The sequence below is a fragment of the Centruroides sculpturatus genome, unplaced genomic scaffold (genome assembly GCF_000671375.1).
Source record: "Centruroides sculpturatus isolate CEXI.00-Female unplaced genomic scaffold, Cexi_2.0 scaffold153, whole genome shotgun sequence".
In the NCBI taxonomy this organism is placed as follows: Eukaryota; Metazoa; Arthropoda; class Arachnida; order Scorpiones; family Buthidae; genus Centruroides; species Centruroides sculpturatus.
Genome location: NW_019384491.1, coordinates 521,875 through 538,915, shown reverse-complemented (window position 1 = coordinate 538,915; position 17,041 = coordinate 521,875). Strand labels below are relative to the sequence as shown.

Sequence of the window (17,041 nt, the reverse complement as noted above, 5' to 3'; positions counted from 1 at the left end):
CGATACAAATTTAGTATAATATCATATACGCTATTAAACTTCACTGTACTTATTCAACATACGTATACTTACCTAACATAAGAAACGGAATAGCCATATTTATATCGACGTACTCCATTCCACAATACAATAATAATCCAAAGGCAGAAGCTGTAGATATAAATGCCGAAAGACAAGCTGCGATACCCAGTAAAGGTTTGCTAGCGACACCTCTAGAACACGAAGACAGTGCCGAAAAACATACCATAACAGCACCGAGTATTAAGATCAGATGCCAAGTATTCTGACTGCTTGTGTTTACTTCGTTGTCAAGTGTGTCTCCGACAACATAAGAAAATTTGATATATTTAAATTTCAAATTCGATAACTTGGCTAAAACTTCATTTTCCCATCTGGACGAAATTTGATTCTTCTCTTCTGTACCAGAATCCAGTTGATATATGAGTCTTACTGCTTTGAAGTCTCTCACTAAATTATTTTTATCTATAAACACTCCTCCTAAGTTTATCAGAGGTACTATGGGCTCTCCTTCAGTCTTCTCCAATGGATACCTGTGGAATAGAATCACACTGTAATGAAATTTCCTTTTGTCAGGAAAATGATATTAATAAATCTGCGTATTTTTTATTAGTGTGTAAAAATATATAATTTTTTATTATATATTGTCAAAAACTATTTTCTCTATTTAATACTGTATGTATAAATCAATTATAATCGTGTAACTTTAGCAAAAGGATGCTGTAACTGTAAATACATTAGCTGTTAAATTTACATATTCTAAGTGCTTAATGTGACTTTATGTTATTAAAAAAACGTTTCATTTTTATCATATTTGAAACAACCAAATTTATATTTTCGTAATAATTGTGAAACGATAAGATTCATATTTAATTGGAAAGTATTCAAAGTTTATATCAACACGAAAAGGAAAAAAATTGAAACGTTTGTATTTACGTTAATTATAAAACTGAAAAATTCAGTATCAAAGATTACTGAAATGAATTAAAGTGGCAAGAGTGGGAAGACATTCTGTGCGAAACTTACCCCTATTTTTGTATTAAACACGTGAGAAAAGTCAAAAAACTCTCAGTGGTCATCTAGTCAATTAGCTAAGAACTCTCCTCGACAAATTACGTGTTCGGAGATTTTATCTCTTCAGTTACTTTAACATTAGTGATAATAATGATGATTTTTTACGGTAACAGTTTTTATGTGAAAGAAAATAATCTAAAAATTGTGTATAAATTTTAAAATTTTTACAAGGAAATTGAGAATTCGTGGGTAAGCTTTTATAATTNTATGCATTTCGGGCAAGTTTAATTTTCCTGCCCCTCTTCAGTGCTTAAGATTTCCCACATGTTTCTTCATCTCTTTTACAGTACTTGTACTATCAATTTACAATGTTTTCAAATTTATAATTCTCAATTTTCTCTTAAGGGCGTTTTACATCGAAATCCATACCATTTTGTTACACAAATGTTTTTCTTTAAAAGTGTAACAACAATAACAGAGTAGTATACGTTGTATAAACTTTAAAATGGTTCAACATACCTTTATGTTGAACCATTTTAAAGTTTATACAAAAAACTTTTCAGTTCAATTCATATGAAAATTAATATGCGATAAATAATTTTTACAATTTGTACTAATATCCGATGTGATTGAGAATTATTAATATATATTTGCAATTTTTTCTAATATCCGAATAAATTAAAACACGACAATTTGAAATAATATTTTAACAATACAGCAAAGTTTAATAGTTTAATAGTATGAAATAATATAACACCAAAACAAAATTATTTTTGAATTTTTTTATTTTTTACACTAATAGATTAAATTAGTTTTATTTAAGCTTTNAATTAATTTTATTTTAACAATAAGGCTGTATTAATTATTAAATGTTTTAATATTCAATAAAATTAAAAAAACAACAATTGTATGAAATTGTGAGATATGCAGTGGGCCTCTGGGATCATCCCAAATGACCACTTACTCTTCAACAGGTTGATAAAACCTGTTCTCGGCTTGTCGGATGGCTAGGAGGGCAAAAAATTGAGTGGGAAGTGCGTCGGTAAGTCGGCAGGTGTCCTTCAGTGACAGGAGACAAATTTAAAAACTAAACAAGCATTTATTTATATAACTAAGCTAGGATACATAGGTTAAATGCGATTAAATAAGTTCACTATACAAAAGGGACGCTCTAATAGCTTCCCCGGCTAGTCTGAGAGAGAGTTCACAAAGCTTTAAAAGTACAGTACAAATACTTCTATGCGGATATGTCTAATATGCGTTCGTTGAATAGGTTCGTTAATGGCGATGGAAGTTCAAATGGCTGTGGTTGGTCGTATGTCCTTTCGGTCCGGAGTATGGAGACAAATATGGCACATCTACCAAGTATAACTTCCGAGGGATCGCTCGGAGCTTCCGGGGACTCGAACTTTTATACATTATTCGTGGGAAATGAGTCACGTGATCGATTTCTGTTGACACTAACGGTGCATTCCGATCAATTAAGTGTCAACTTTCCCACCATAATGTGAAAACAATCGGTGATCTCCGATATACTTCTCAGCAAGAGTGGGTTTTTCCTCGGAGTTACTTACAAAGATTTTTCCGACATCGGCGTAAAAATCGCGGATTTCACAAAATAATATAACACGAAATCGAAATTACTTTTGAAATGTTTTATTTTTACATGAATAGATTAAATAAGTTTATTTTATTTAAGCTTTTCCAGTTTTTCATTCACTTTATCTAACACATGACATATTCCTGGTCTAATTTCTGATATTTTATAAATTAAGATCACATATAATTTGTCGAGTAATAGTTTTATTATCAATACTAGAATGAATTANTTAACTTTTAGTTTCTGCAAAACTATTTTATTAATTTTAAATTACTTTTTTACATTATTAATAATTGTTGATTAAGACAGCAGAAATAGACATTAATTATAATAATTATCCACTTTTAATGTTTAAATAGTAACGTTTTCGTTTTAAAATATCTTTATTTATGAACGTTACTGGTATAGTAATACCTCGACTTACGCTACCCCGACTTACGCGAACCCGGAGTTATGCGATTTTCAAATCTCGTTGATTCGTCTTTTGTTTGAGCGGCACGCAGCTCCTGATTACTCGCTCCCCCCACATTATTGTTCAGCTTACATGTTCGGATGTGTCGCGCGAAATCGACGCATAGCTACAATTTATTTTGTGTTATTTATTTCTGTGTTTGTTATATCTATGGAGACTCGAGAGACTCTATGTGGTGATTTCTTGTAACCGTGAATGAATCAAAAGACGTGATAAGATTAACAAGAACATTTATTAGCTTACGTACATCTGAATTTGGATTTTACACACATTGAGAAATTATACATCCTTACTTACGCGGTTATCGCTCGGTCCCACCTATCGCGTAGGTTTGGGGTATCACTGTATATAAGAAAGAAGAATAACAGATTCAGTGAAAATTCATGAATTTAAGATATAAACGATGATTTTTTATATATTTTCTGTAAACTTGAACTTAAATACACATAAATTGACTGATAGAATTTTATTGGTATACTCATGAATTAATCTTGATGGGAGCCGAGTTGAAAGGAGAAAATTTTTAATGCAAATTAGAGAAAATTCCCACCTGATGTGACTGTTAATTCATAAATAATATAAAAAGCAATTATCCTACTATCTAAAAAAACTACAAATGTGACAGAATAAGTATTCATTATTCCTCAATAAAAGATCATTCAACGTCCTTTTGAGCATTATTATTTGTCAAATCATTGTCTTTATGCTTTATTATACTGAAGTTTTTTCTATTCATTTTATTCTTCCAAGAATGAGCTATAGAATCTCCAGTGCTAAGAATTACTGGCAACAAAATTAAGCCGTGGAATGCAGAAAATGTCATTGTTAAAAGCAAAATTTTGAAAAATATAACAAACAAGTAACTACTACCGAAATACAGAACCGATACCCCTAGAATTGTCGAAGCACATCCTTGAATTATTGGATAACCCGCAGCGTATAATGCGTATCTCATCTTACCCGCAGGATCGCTTTCTTCGCTACTTATGTAAGCGTACGTGATGTGAGCGGAATAATCTACACAAAATCCTGCACTCATAACTAGAATTATCATGGAAATAGTGTCAACATTAACGTTCCAAAGAGACATGTATCCAACTATACACACCTCTATGGAGACTACAGTTAGCATGACACATATAGTACATGTGAAATTTGGTATAAATAAGAAAAGTACCAAGGATACTAGTAATGCGGAAAGGTATACTGTCTGAATGCAAGTTGTTGTCACATTTAAGTATTGNGGATTTCACAAAATAATATAACACGAAATCGAAATTACTTTTGAAATGTTTTATTTTTACATGAATAGATTAAATAAGTTTATTTTATTTAAGCTTTTCCAGTTTTTCATTCACTTTATCTAACACATGACATATTCCTGGTCTAATTTCTGATATTTTATAAATTAAGATCACATATAATTTGTCGAGTAATAGTTTTATTATCAATACTAGAATGAATTACTTTCTTGATGGATATTTGTCTTAATATATGGGTACATGACAATTTGAAATAAAATAACAGTAATTTAAAAATTTTTTATATCAAACTTATGTATGTATTACCTAATAAAATTATTTGAAAGATTTTGAAATTCAGTGACTTTATTCCAATCAAATTTTAAGTAAATTAATTTTTCAATAGAAATCTTGATCACAAAATTAATTAAAGATGTCAATTAAATTAAGATTACAAATAATTTGTGATGTTTAATTTTCAAATTAATTTTTCAAGTTATAAATTATTTTCAGATCAAAAGTTTCTTGGGTAAATTAAAATTATAAATAATTTTATTCTCAAATCGTTCTTTTCTTTTTTTTTAGTTTTCATATTTAGAAAACGTTACAATTCAATTCATTTCGTTAGTTTTCATAGAATATCTTGTAACAATAAGGCAATAATAATTTTTACAATTTGTTTTAATATCCAAGTAAATTAAAACACGACAACTTAAAATAATATTATAACAATGAGGCAAAGTAAAACAGGGAAATATTTCAATATAATAATTATTTAAATTATATTTGTTACTTATTTATTAAATATCGTAAAGAGAACAATGCTTTTTTAAAATATTTGTGGTGGTAATAAACTTTTTAATATTATTCAATCTTAAACATCATAAGAAGTTCGATGTCTAAATAATTGTAGTTTTACTTTTTAAAAAGATATTTTTTTTCTATCCATTCACTTTTAAATATAAATAATTCGGTATACGTTGTGAAATAATTTAATTAAGATTTGTCATCGAAAAATTAATTTTGCGATCTGAAATAATTGCATTCGACAAATTTTTATGCAATCTTAATTTAATTTAAAAAATTATTTGTAATTATAATTTATTCAACATCTGAAATTAATTTTGTGATCAGTTTGTGTCAAACCACTACTACTAATAAACAAATTGTCCAATAGGAATTTTCTTTGCAAAAATGTACGAATGTACAGATCTCATCTTAAACTACAAACTAATTCTTGTACTGTTTATAAGTAATAAAGAAGTAGTAAATTTGCTTATAAGAAATGACGAGTTATGTAACGTTTGGCAAAATGCCTTTCTAAAATCGTGTTTGTTTTCAAAAGAGCAAGTTCGATTTTCGTAGGTGTAGCCGTTTACAACGAAAGATTTGCTCTCTCTGTTAAGGCTTACATAAAATGAACAACATTCCGTGATTATGGCGTGTAATCAAAGACATTTGTTTAACTTTCGTCATCAACGTTATCAATATAGTCAAGAACTTCTGACAATTTTATATTATTCCGATACGATTATTTCTGATACAATTGATTTTTTCCGACAATTATTTCTTGCTCTTTCCGTACAACATTTAAATTTGTACGATTTGCTCTCTTTCATTTATTTTTTGTTTTACCCCGCGCGGAAGTTTACGGTACGCTTCGTGTTAACTATTAGTTATCTAAAGTTTCGACTATCCCTCTTTTTTTGATGTGTTCATCGTATTTTCGCTTGCTAGCGAGCGGACGTGTACTGTACCTTCAAATGCACTTCGCTGTGATCGTCTCTAACCTGACTATTCAGTAGTTGTACTCTGTATGCGCGAGACCCGTGTCAGACGTGTTTTTAACGGGTATGCAGCTTTTTGGAGAGTGTAGTTTTGTTATCGGCGTGGCAACTTAGACTTTCAGACTCTGCTGATCCCGTGGTGCTAGAAAATAGGACGAAGGGGAAAAGGGGAATGCATAAAATGGTGAACATCGTTGCTAGNTGCATCTGAAAAACGTAAAATGTCTTTGAAACACATATGAAAAAAAGCAATTCAGTATTTTTGTTAAATATTCCGCATTTTCTTACCTGAAATGATTGGTTTAAGTGGAAATAGAAATAACGGATGAAGATTTCGTTTTTCTCTGTAATCTTCCAGAGCCATAATTCCACCGAAGAAAAATATTTGATAGATGTAATCGAAGACTAACGACACTGCACAATATGTACCGAATATCCGTACAACTGTATAAGGAGTGATAAGGCATGTACAAAAGGCAAGAATATTGGTTATAGAAGTGACAGAAACAGAAACTGCAGCCTCGGAGTAAGAATCGCTCATTCTTTTCTTCACTTCGTCGTTGCTGTCTGTACGTCTCCAAGCAGATAAAAGTACAAAAGAGTCGTCGATGCCGATACCTGTAGAAATAGTCTGTTTAGTGTCGTTAAAGTTTTACGTTTATAACAAACGAGTTTGATATCGTTTCTAAACACTAATAAATATAAATCCACAGTTTAAAAGTATTTAAGTGATAGAGTTGAATATGCAAAAATAAGCTTAATGAAGTTTCTTTCGTATTAAAACAGGTATGTAGAACTCTGCTCGTTTATTGTTATATCAGACGATTTTCGCAATCAGCATCAAAACATAATGCTATAGCAATGGAAGAGTTTTTTGTAAATTGTATCGACAATTAAATGGCATCGTGATAAAATTACCTTCTTACCGCTGTAAGCAGCAGTAGAAAGGCATCTAGAGGTTCGAACATGAATCTATAAAGATTCGTCTACTAATGTGATGTAGATTTTCTTAAGAGTTTTTTAAAGATTAATTTTAATTCAATTGATGTACTATAACATTCCTCTATGTTCACTGACTTACGGCGTAAATTTGGTATATTTTTAAGTGCTAAAACTAAATTAGTATTATCTTGCTTGGTTAAATTAATATTACATTATTATCTGTAGAATTTCTGTTGAATTCATTACATAGACTTATAGTATTAATACCTACCGACTTGCATATCAATGTTCATACAACTGTAATCTCTTAATTAAAGTTTGCCTTTAACAACAATAAAGTTTAGTACATTTTGATGTTTTTGTTTAAAAACGTTCGAATTTGTATAATAGAATTTATTTCACCGCCTTTGAATGTTTACACGTGTGTTTATTTAAAAGTAAAGATAGCATTTTAAAGGTGCGTTTGACCACGCCTGGTGGCCGGCCATCTAATACGAACTGGTTCAAGCCAATTGCCCGCATAACATTTTAATGCTCCTAANCAATCCAACCGTTTGTTGATCGAGCTTCGATTGTTTCTCCTGTCTTCTATCTGCTTCCTGTCGACCTTGGGTTTGTTTTACGGTCGTCTCTCGATATGTTGGATCCAGACGTGACCTCGGTTCGGGATTGCTTCTTTTTGTTCTTCTAATTTCGTTAGGGAGAATTTGTTTTGACCTATAATCCCTTTTCACCTGGACCTTTGACTTATCACTTCATTGCGTTTTTTCTGATTTGAAATTAGCCGTTTCTCTGCGTTAAATTGTTCTGTATCATTTTCTTTTTCAGTTTGTAGTTTGTCAGTTTTATTTTCCTTCCCTTTTGCCTCCTTGTTATTTTGCTCCGGAGTGCTTTTCCCTGTCCGCACCACTCGGATAATGATTTCTTTTTGGTTCAGCGCGTTTCGCTGTCCCCTTGAATGAGAAATAATTCTAGAAGTTCATTTCTCTTCCGTCCGCGAGTTTTATTATTTCTTTTGCCAATCCTCGGTCTGTTATTATGTTATCTCCTAATAGACCGTCGAAAGCCTGTGTAATCTCATCGTCTACGATATAACATGGATAAAAGAATTGTAAGGGTCCGATTTGGAAATGGAAATTGGTTTTTCCGTAGGTGTTAGTTTTATGTCCAGTGACGTATCAAAAGGCCATCTCGCTCCTATCAAATTTCCTTCTGTAGGTGCCTAATGTTTGCAGTATTGATTTCGGCAACAGTGTCGTCTTTGAACTTGTATCTACGGCAAGTTCAGTTTAGAAGATATTGATGAGGCAATGCAAGATAGGCTCCGCTTTAAATCCCTGACAACTCGTTGCGTCACTGAATCGAGACACTGATTCCGGGGTTATTTCTTCTCCTTCGCCTAAAACTGCCTCTAAAATTTTGCTTATTTCTATTGGTTCTCTCCTCGAGCTGCTGGGGTCGAGTGAAAATCGTTCGAGTCTGCCAGTTACCTTTTGTGTCACCTATTTTTTGTCTTGTTTCAGGTTGCCTAAATTTCTATCGAGAATTATATGATTGATCTCGAACGCCACCTATTCTTTTTCTTAAATCGCCTTGTTGATTCCTAAATCGGTCTCTAAGATTGTTGCTTCGATTATGCCGGGAAAATTTTGTTTTTTCGTTTTCTCTCTGATAACAATTTTGCTGCGCAAATGGGGAATTCCTAAAACTGGGCTCATCTCTTGAATTTCCTCGACCTCTTAGTTCATGTAATTGTTTATGAATTTTTCGAATCATCTGATCTATTATTTTTTATTATTATTAAAGTCCGCTCGTCTGTCTTCGTTTATTGCTCTAATAACGAATTTGCTGCTCAATTGATATATTGTTTCTTCTCTAATGGTCGCTTGTACCGCTCGATCGAATGTGGTACGTTCCCTGGACATTACTTGGCGTTTTATTTCGTCATTACGGTTGTTACAAAATTTAGATTCCGCTTTGAAACCAGTGTGACCAGAGGGTCGGCACCTCTTTAGTATTTCGTCAGGACTGACACCACTGTATCTTTTAGAATAGACACAGAAGCCTTAACGGCCGCAAATTCGGAATTCGCGCTAGCGGTCACGTGCGCGGGCGATCGGATTCGGGGTGGAGGAGGATAGAGAGAAGGCGAATCGGAGGAAGTACACACTACTACTAAATTAGAACGGAAAATACCCTTTTATTTATATAAATATTTACACATATATACAAGAGAACCGAGAACTCTGCTTAGATTTTTAGTAGCGAGATAAAGTATCTATGGCTTTATAGCGTCATTTGAAGTTAACAGATTCCTAGCCGAGAAAGAGAGCTTACAATATTACTCGCGTAGTGATCGGCGGTTTGCTTATCGTGTCGTTGATCGATGACCGTAGAGGTGGCAACGAGGTAGTGACGTCTCAGTGTATTTTCCGTCGTTGAAGGAAATTCGTCGGCTTGTCAGGTTCGGAAACGGCAATAGGATCATAACGGCGATCAAGAAATCGGAGAAAGGAGGGCGAAGCGGTCGGCGATCCAGCGAAAAAAAAGGGAGTCGGATCGGCGGGTTCTCAACGACCTCTTGTCCTCGAGTCACTCCTTTTTATCCTCAAGTCACGTTATCCTTTTTCACCGATCGGGAATTTTTGTTATAAGTTCCCAGTGACACTTTCGACGAGTTCTCTGGGAAAGGAAACGACTCCGGAGAGAGAGATGAAATTATTTCCGGTAATAAAATCGAATTTTTTGGAACCCATTTATTCCAAAAGACGAAAAGTGAATTTTTTCTCAAAATTCGTCAGGTCCGGTCTCTCAGAAAAATAATTGAAATACGGTACTATGTACAGTACGTTATTACTAAATACTACAAAGTGCTGTTAATTTAGTGTAAAAATAAAATCAAGAATTCGAAATGTAAAATTATTTAACTTTAAAAATTCTTTAATATAATAATTCAATTCATATCTCCAGAAAATTCGTCTATAGACTATTATATAGGGGAGATCGGGGCAACTTCGGCATGGGGGCTAGAAAATAGGATGATGGGGAAAAGGGAAATGCATAAAATGGTGAACATCGTTGCTAGGAAGATTATTATGACGTTGATCGCAGTTTGGAGAATCATCNAATAATTCAATTCATAACTTCAAAAAATTCGTCTATAGACTATTATATAATATTTAATTTTGATATTTAGTTATTTATATATATAGAGTCGAATCGTGGAATTCGTTACAGAAAATCACCGACCTTAATAAATTAATAAAGTAAAAACCGTAGAAAAATTATTAAAATATTTTAAATTCATATAAGAGTAATAAGTATGCCGAATCTAAGATGGAGGTGATCTCAAATGCTATGTATAGTATTTAGTGTGATGGAAAAGCGATAAGCAGTAGTCCGACACTATTATTTATCCTTTTTTCCCTGTTCTATAGGAAAAGCATGACACCAAAATCCCGGATAGAAAAGACAGAATTAGAGGCAAACTAAACACTGCAAAACATCGTTTAAATGTTTAACTGTTGGTGTGGTAGTTTGTCTATAACAAAGAGGAAAAATAAACAGTTGTATTTGAATTCACACTAACTACACTCTGCTATTCTATCCAATTATAGCTTTTTTCATCGAGGGCTGTTGGTATTTTAGATTTTTCATAAAACAGAGAAACAAAGATAAATAGTAGTATTAATAATCACTCCGAGTACGATACATCGGGGTCATAAGTATGATGTAGTGACTTTAAATATTCGCCGTGTTACATTTCTGCATCGATTTATTGCATTAAAAATGAAAAATATATGTTTACTGCTAATACAGCCAACCACTCCCATTTTACGGCTTGTGACATAAATTCATTTTTATGTCACAAGCCTTTAAATGGGAGTTTTATTCTCTCTTTCTATTATTAACCATTTATTGTAACCTCTGTTGCTCATTTTCATGTATACTTACCTTAATCATAATAATTTTTCTCTGTAAAATGTAATTTTTCAGATTACAACTATAACAAAAGTAATTTATTATACTAAAATGAACCGTATTTTTGGGTTCCCTGGACATTATCTGTCGTTTTATTTCGTCATTACGGTTGTTACAAAATTTAGATTCCGCTTTGAAACCAGTGTGACCAGAGGGTCGGCACCTCTTTAGTATTTCGTCAGGACNCGGAGTACTATAGATCGGGGTCATAAGTATGATGTAGTGACTTTAAATATTCGTCGTGTTACATTTTTGCATCGATTTATTGCATTAAAAATTAAAAATATATGTTTACTGCTAATACAGCCAAGCACTCCCATTTAAAGGCTTGTGACATAAATTCATAGAGTTTTATTCTTTCTTTCTATTATTAACCATTTATTGTAACCTCTGTTGCTCATTTTCATGTATACTTACCTTAATCATAATAATTTTTCTCTGTAAAATGTAATTTTTCAGATTACAACTATAGAAAAAGTAATTTATTATACTAAAATGAATAGTATTTTTGGAAACACGATATTTTGTTATTATATTTTTAAGATGCATTTCCGTCTTGAAACCTAAGTAATACTAAGTAAATTTCTAAGTATACTTAGAAATTTGTAAATTAAAAAGTATATAATTATTTGGTTACTTTTTAATCAGTCTTTTAATTCAACTAAACTGTTCTTGTCTTTACGCACAAATAGAACTATGTTGGACGCCATTGCTCTACACTACTTACTAAAAGGAAATTGGAGTTATTTGGACACTAGACTAACATAATGTTTTAGATAAGTGTATTATTTTAATTTCTGGTATTTTTAAATGATTAATTTATTATCATGTTGTGTTTCGCTAGCAGGAAAAATAGAACGACTATTTAATTTACTTCACCATTTACATTGAATGACAAAACCAGTTTAACATTGAAAATTGAAGGACATCCTTCTCATTAGGCGAGAATTCATATCATAGAGAAAAAACAGAAAAATTAAAATAAAATGAGAGGGGGAGAAGTGAAGTGNAATAAAATATGATAACAGATGAAGCAACTAATATTTTAAATGTTGTCGGGAATGTTAAGCAACTTGTCCCCGGGTTTTTAAAAGATAGTTTTGTTTTTTCTGTAATAACCAAGATTAATGCAACTACTTGAACTGTACGTAAAGATCTCACATTTTTCTAAAAATCTTTAAGCCTTTAAATAAACTTAACAACAACTAAGTTGAGATTCAACGTATGCTGTGATTCTGAATTCTGTTTTCATGTGAGATAACAATGATCCTTTTATTGTTCTCTGACAGCGTAAAGAAGAGAGAAAAAGATTTCTGATAAATGTATACTGGTTTAAGTAACGTGTTTAACGGAAGTCATCCTGAACAGAGCATATATACAAAAGGCACTGTAACTGCTTACTACCATCAATAGAAGTCTATGAAGTTCATCTAGATAAATTTGGATGTAATTTCTTTTTAAAGTAAAGAACGTCGACTGTATCTTCGTCATACCCCAACTCTTAAGTAATTTGCTCTGTAGTAATACAGAGTACAAAGAGACTGTATTATTATAATCATAGGAATTATATCTTGCATAGGTCCAAGATTGGCTGAAATATCAATGATACAAATANTGTGATTAGAAAAATTAATTTTGTGATCTGAAATAATTTTATTTAACAAATTTTTATTTGCAATTTTAATTTAATTGACATCTAAAATTAATTTTGTGATTAGTGCCACTCAAACCACTTCTACTTACAGTAGACCCCGCTATAACACGGTAGATATGTTCCGTGTTATATGAATTCCGTGTTGTACGAGTCACTTACATAAATGAGCCAATCACAGCCCAGCATGTGAGCAGTTTAGGGCCTACGGATGTTTGAAAGGTTTTTTTTCATAAAATTAATGGATTCTAGACTAATTTGACTCAAAATTTCCAAATCACGTATCTTTTTTTTGGAATAATCCATATAAACTATGCTATAAAGAAAAAATTGTAGGATTACTTAGCGAGTGTGCATCGTTTGAAGACGCCATTGCTTAAACTTGTTTTCGTCGCGGAGCGGCTCATCGAAAGGCGGGCGCGTGTTTCCTGATAAGTTACTTTTCTGCGAAAAATTCGCTGAACTTTGGAAACATCATTAATATATATATAATTTTTATGGCCGTTAAATAATAAACTATAGTCCGCTGCTTGTTTAGTCCGCTGCTCATTTAAACTCAAAGGTTTGTGCAATGTCCGCTATTGGTCCACATTCGACAAATCCTGTCGCGACACGACAATCTGTCTCATTCTTTTACCGTGTTATACGAATCCGTGTTACATGAACCCGTTTTATAGGGGTGTACTGTACGTTAAAAATCGTTTACATTTAAATTAGAAGATAAACCTGTTCATAAAGAAACTGTTGTTGCTAAAACTCTTATTTTTAAAAACGTGCCATTAATAGTAGGGTTGCGTGTGGTTAGTATTTTGAATAGTTAAAATGTGCAAAGTTGTTCCCAAAATGTGATACGTTAAATAAATAATTTAAAACAGCGTGTAATTGAAATGGGGATGTTGATGAAATAGAAATACAAATAGCAAACATATTGAAGACCAGTCAGAGTGCATTTTAAAGATACAGTAGAGCGTCGTTTATCCGATAGTCGGTTATCCGAAACGTCGGTTATCCGAAAGCATTCCAGTCCGCAAATTTAAATTTTCGCTAGTGCTGTGGCGCTGCAATCTTTGGCTATATCTTGGGCTACTCCAATATTTTTTTGTTGGTGTGTGTGTTATAGCTGGTAGCACTGGCACTTTTGTGTGGTGTTTTTCTAAGGATTGTGTGTGGTGCTGAATCGAACGTTTCTGATACTAGATCATCTTCTAAAGTATATATTTTTTGGTTTTTATATTTTNAATAGAACTATGTTGGACCCCATTGCTCTACACTACTTACTAAAAAAAATTGGAGTTATTTGGACATTAGACTGACATAATGTTTTATAAAAGTGTATTATTTTAATTTCTGATATTTTTAAATGATTACTTTATTATTATGTTGTGTTTCGCTAGCAGGAAAAATAGCACGACTATTGAATTTGCTTCACCATTTACATTGCACGACAAAAACCAGTTTAAAATTGAAAATTAAAGGACATCCTTCTCATTTGGCGAGAATTCATGTCATAGGACAAAACAGAAAAAAAGATAAAATGAGAGGGGGAGAAGTGAAGTGTGTTCCACATTACTTGTAGGTACAAACCTAAACCTAATAAACACATAAAACAAGTAATAAAATATAAAAGGCATTATCTAGAAACTATATATGAATATAATTTAATTTTCTACTTTGAAATGTAATAAAATACGGAAAGTATATACTGTATTTAATATTTATACATATTCTTTCCGCATTTCTTATAGCTGAATTCTTCTCTCTGCTACTTTAAGCGATAATCCAAGGTCACATTTTATATAATGGGTTTTTACTAAATGAGAACACTGATTAACTCATACATTATAAATATTAGATAATTAAATTATTTAATATATTTTCCATTCGGATTATCATTGAAATGTAAATATTTATTAAAATAACTTTAAATTATTTATTTAGAAATAATTCGAGTTTTAATATTTACTTGTATGTGAAACATTTTTTAAATATTAAATTTATTATAAAATTTTAAAGCAAATGTCTTACTTGATTTTGTGTTTTCCCATTTTAATGCTTTTCACTTTTCCCCTTAAAGACAAAGCATAGTTTCTAAGGCATTCGTCGTAAATTGTCTTGGCGCAAATTCTTTCATAAATGATTGTTGTGTTCCTCCAGATAAAACTGATATTTCTAATTGTCTTATCTATTTCATGTAAATCATCCATTGTCGATTCGTCCAGCATAGAATCATTGTATTTGGCAGTGGCAGTAACAGCCGCGTATCTTCCGAGTCTGGACTTTCTTAAAAAGTCGAATTCTTTTGAAAAATCTGATGGAAACAGCGATTCGACAACATTTCTCTCCGTTCTAGATCTGGCGTGGATTGGGGTAAAGAGATATTCTATGCTTTTGACTAATTCCAATTCTTTAAATCCAGTCGAAAGTATTAAAGATATCAGAAAGGGTACTATAGTGTACGCCAGTGGATGACATCCGATGTGATATCCAACACGAGAAAAAGCAAAAGAAACTGCTCGTCTTATATAATCGCACGCCATGGCCACCTGGAATCAATATTTTTGGATTAATTGCTTTTTTAAACTTTTAAGAATTTCATATAAATATCATTTATAAAATAGTATACTTTANTTCTCCCCTAATTATAAACGAAAACGTATACGAGTAGAAAGTATATGCTTTAAGAATCTCGCTTCTAAAAATCGCTTTAAAACTCAGTTAATTAAGTAAATTGTGAAACGAAATTTGACTCGAGGCAGCTACATGTTCAGTACTATACAACATGGAGTCGATTAAAACAGTTTTGATTCCAGTTTTTTATATATTAAAAGAAGAAAAACCTCTGTTAACTGCAGCTATTAAATTGATTAACAGTGACCGAAGAAAAGAATAATTTACCCAGGAAAACTGAAAACGTGTTTTATTTTCAGATAAATCTAAATTCTGTATATCACGGAAAAAATTATTGATCTCAGTTGTTTACTACAATTAATAAAACATCCCACAATTGTCATGACATAAGTCTAGGAGCATCAGGTGTTCGACGTCCCTGTTTTTAAATACAATACTAGCAGATAAGCCCGGCGTTGCTCGGACAAATAGTAGGTTCAAACATAAAAATTATTAGATTATTTCGTACTTTTAACCATTCTATTATATTATAGTATTTGATTTATATTTATATAAGTTATCTTACGTTAGAGTTTATCGCACCGAATGACTATAATTCTGAGCTAGCCGGTAACCTCGGATTATGTAATTTTCCTATTCAAATGCCACATATTCTTGGTACCATAGGAAGAAGAGTGCGTTGCGAAACACTGTTGAAATACTACGAGGTTAATTTATCGTTAATCTTTTCCTAGAAGACAGGATGGTCAACGACTACTATNTAACCATTCTATTATATTATAGTATTTGATTTATATAACTAGAAATATTATCTTACGTAAGGGTTTATCACACCGAATGACCAATCTAACACATTTTAGTAATTCTTTAAATTGTGTAGAGTAGAGGAATAAATAATTTTTAAAATGTGTTAGATTGGTCATTCGGTGTGATAAGCCCTTACGTAAGATTACCTTTCTAGTTATATAAATCAAATACTATAATATAACAAATACTAAAAGGGAAACCATATAAAGAGTTCTGTTATTTTAGTATAACCGTTGTCGTGTTTATGGCGATACTCGAATGGTACGAAATGATACATTTTCATTGGTCAAGTTGACACTAATTGGATTTCATTTTATTGTTAGCCCTAAGAAAGTGCTGTATTCACTGCCAAATATCAAATGATAATCTCCATCCGATTAAATTTCGCAAAAAACGGGACGAAGTATGTAAACTCCACTCTGTGGATAACCACTAAAATCATATTTTGTGCTTGCCGGTAATCTCGTATTATGTAATTTTCTTAATTGCGTGTCATCATACTGGTGAGTTAGATAGAAAGAAGAGGCTGTTGCAAATGGAGGTTAAAGTTAATTCGACCAAAAGTAGTAGTCGTTTTGCTGTCGGAAGCGAGAATGTTTAACGACTACTACTTAATACCGATCTACTATAAATATTTAAAAAGTGATACGTATTAGACAAATTGTGATAATGCCGCATGCGATCGAATTTGTTAACCTTAACGTCTAAAAGACTTGATATGAGACTTGGTTAAATAATAACATCTTGTAAAACTGCCAGAATAATTGATTGTATGTGAGTCAACAAATGAGAAGTGAGGAAATGAGGTTGAAAAAGTAGTAGTTTGCAAATTTCGACATTTTCACACCATTTAAACCAAAAATAATATAACACGAAAAAATTCCTTGGATACATATTTAG

The 17,041-nt window shown here is 32.0% G+C and overlaps 1 protein-coding gene across 1 annotated transcript in view; it reads right to left on the bottom strand.

Moving 5' to 3' along the window:
• Positions 1-17,041, bottom strand: part of LOC111621791 (patched domain-containing protein 3-like) — an 83,857-nt gene that overhangs the window by 29,722 nt on the left and 37,094 nt on the right. Inside the window, exons 2-3 of the mRNA XM_023364041.1 lie at positions 14,732-15,249; positions 73-551 (exon numbers count right to left, since the gene is read on the bottom strand). Of these exons, the coding sequence (XP_023219809.1) occupies positions 73-551; positions 14,732-15,243 (991 nt within the window). The 5' untranslated portion in view covers positions 15,244-15,249. The remainder of the gene's footprint in view (positions 1-72; positions 552-14,731; positions 15,250-17,041) is intronic.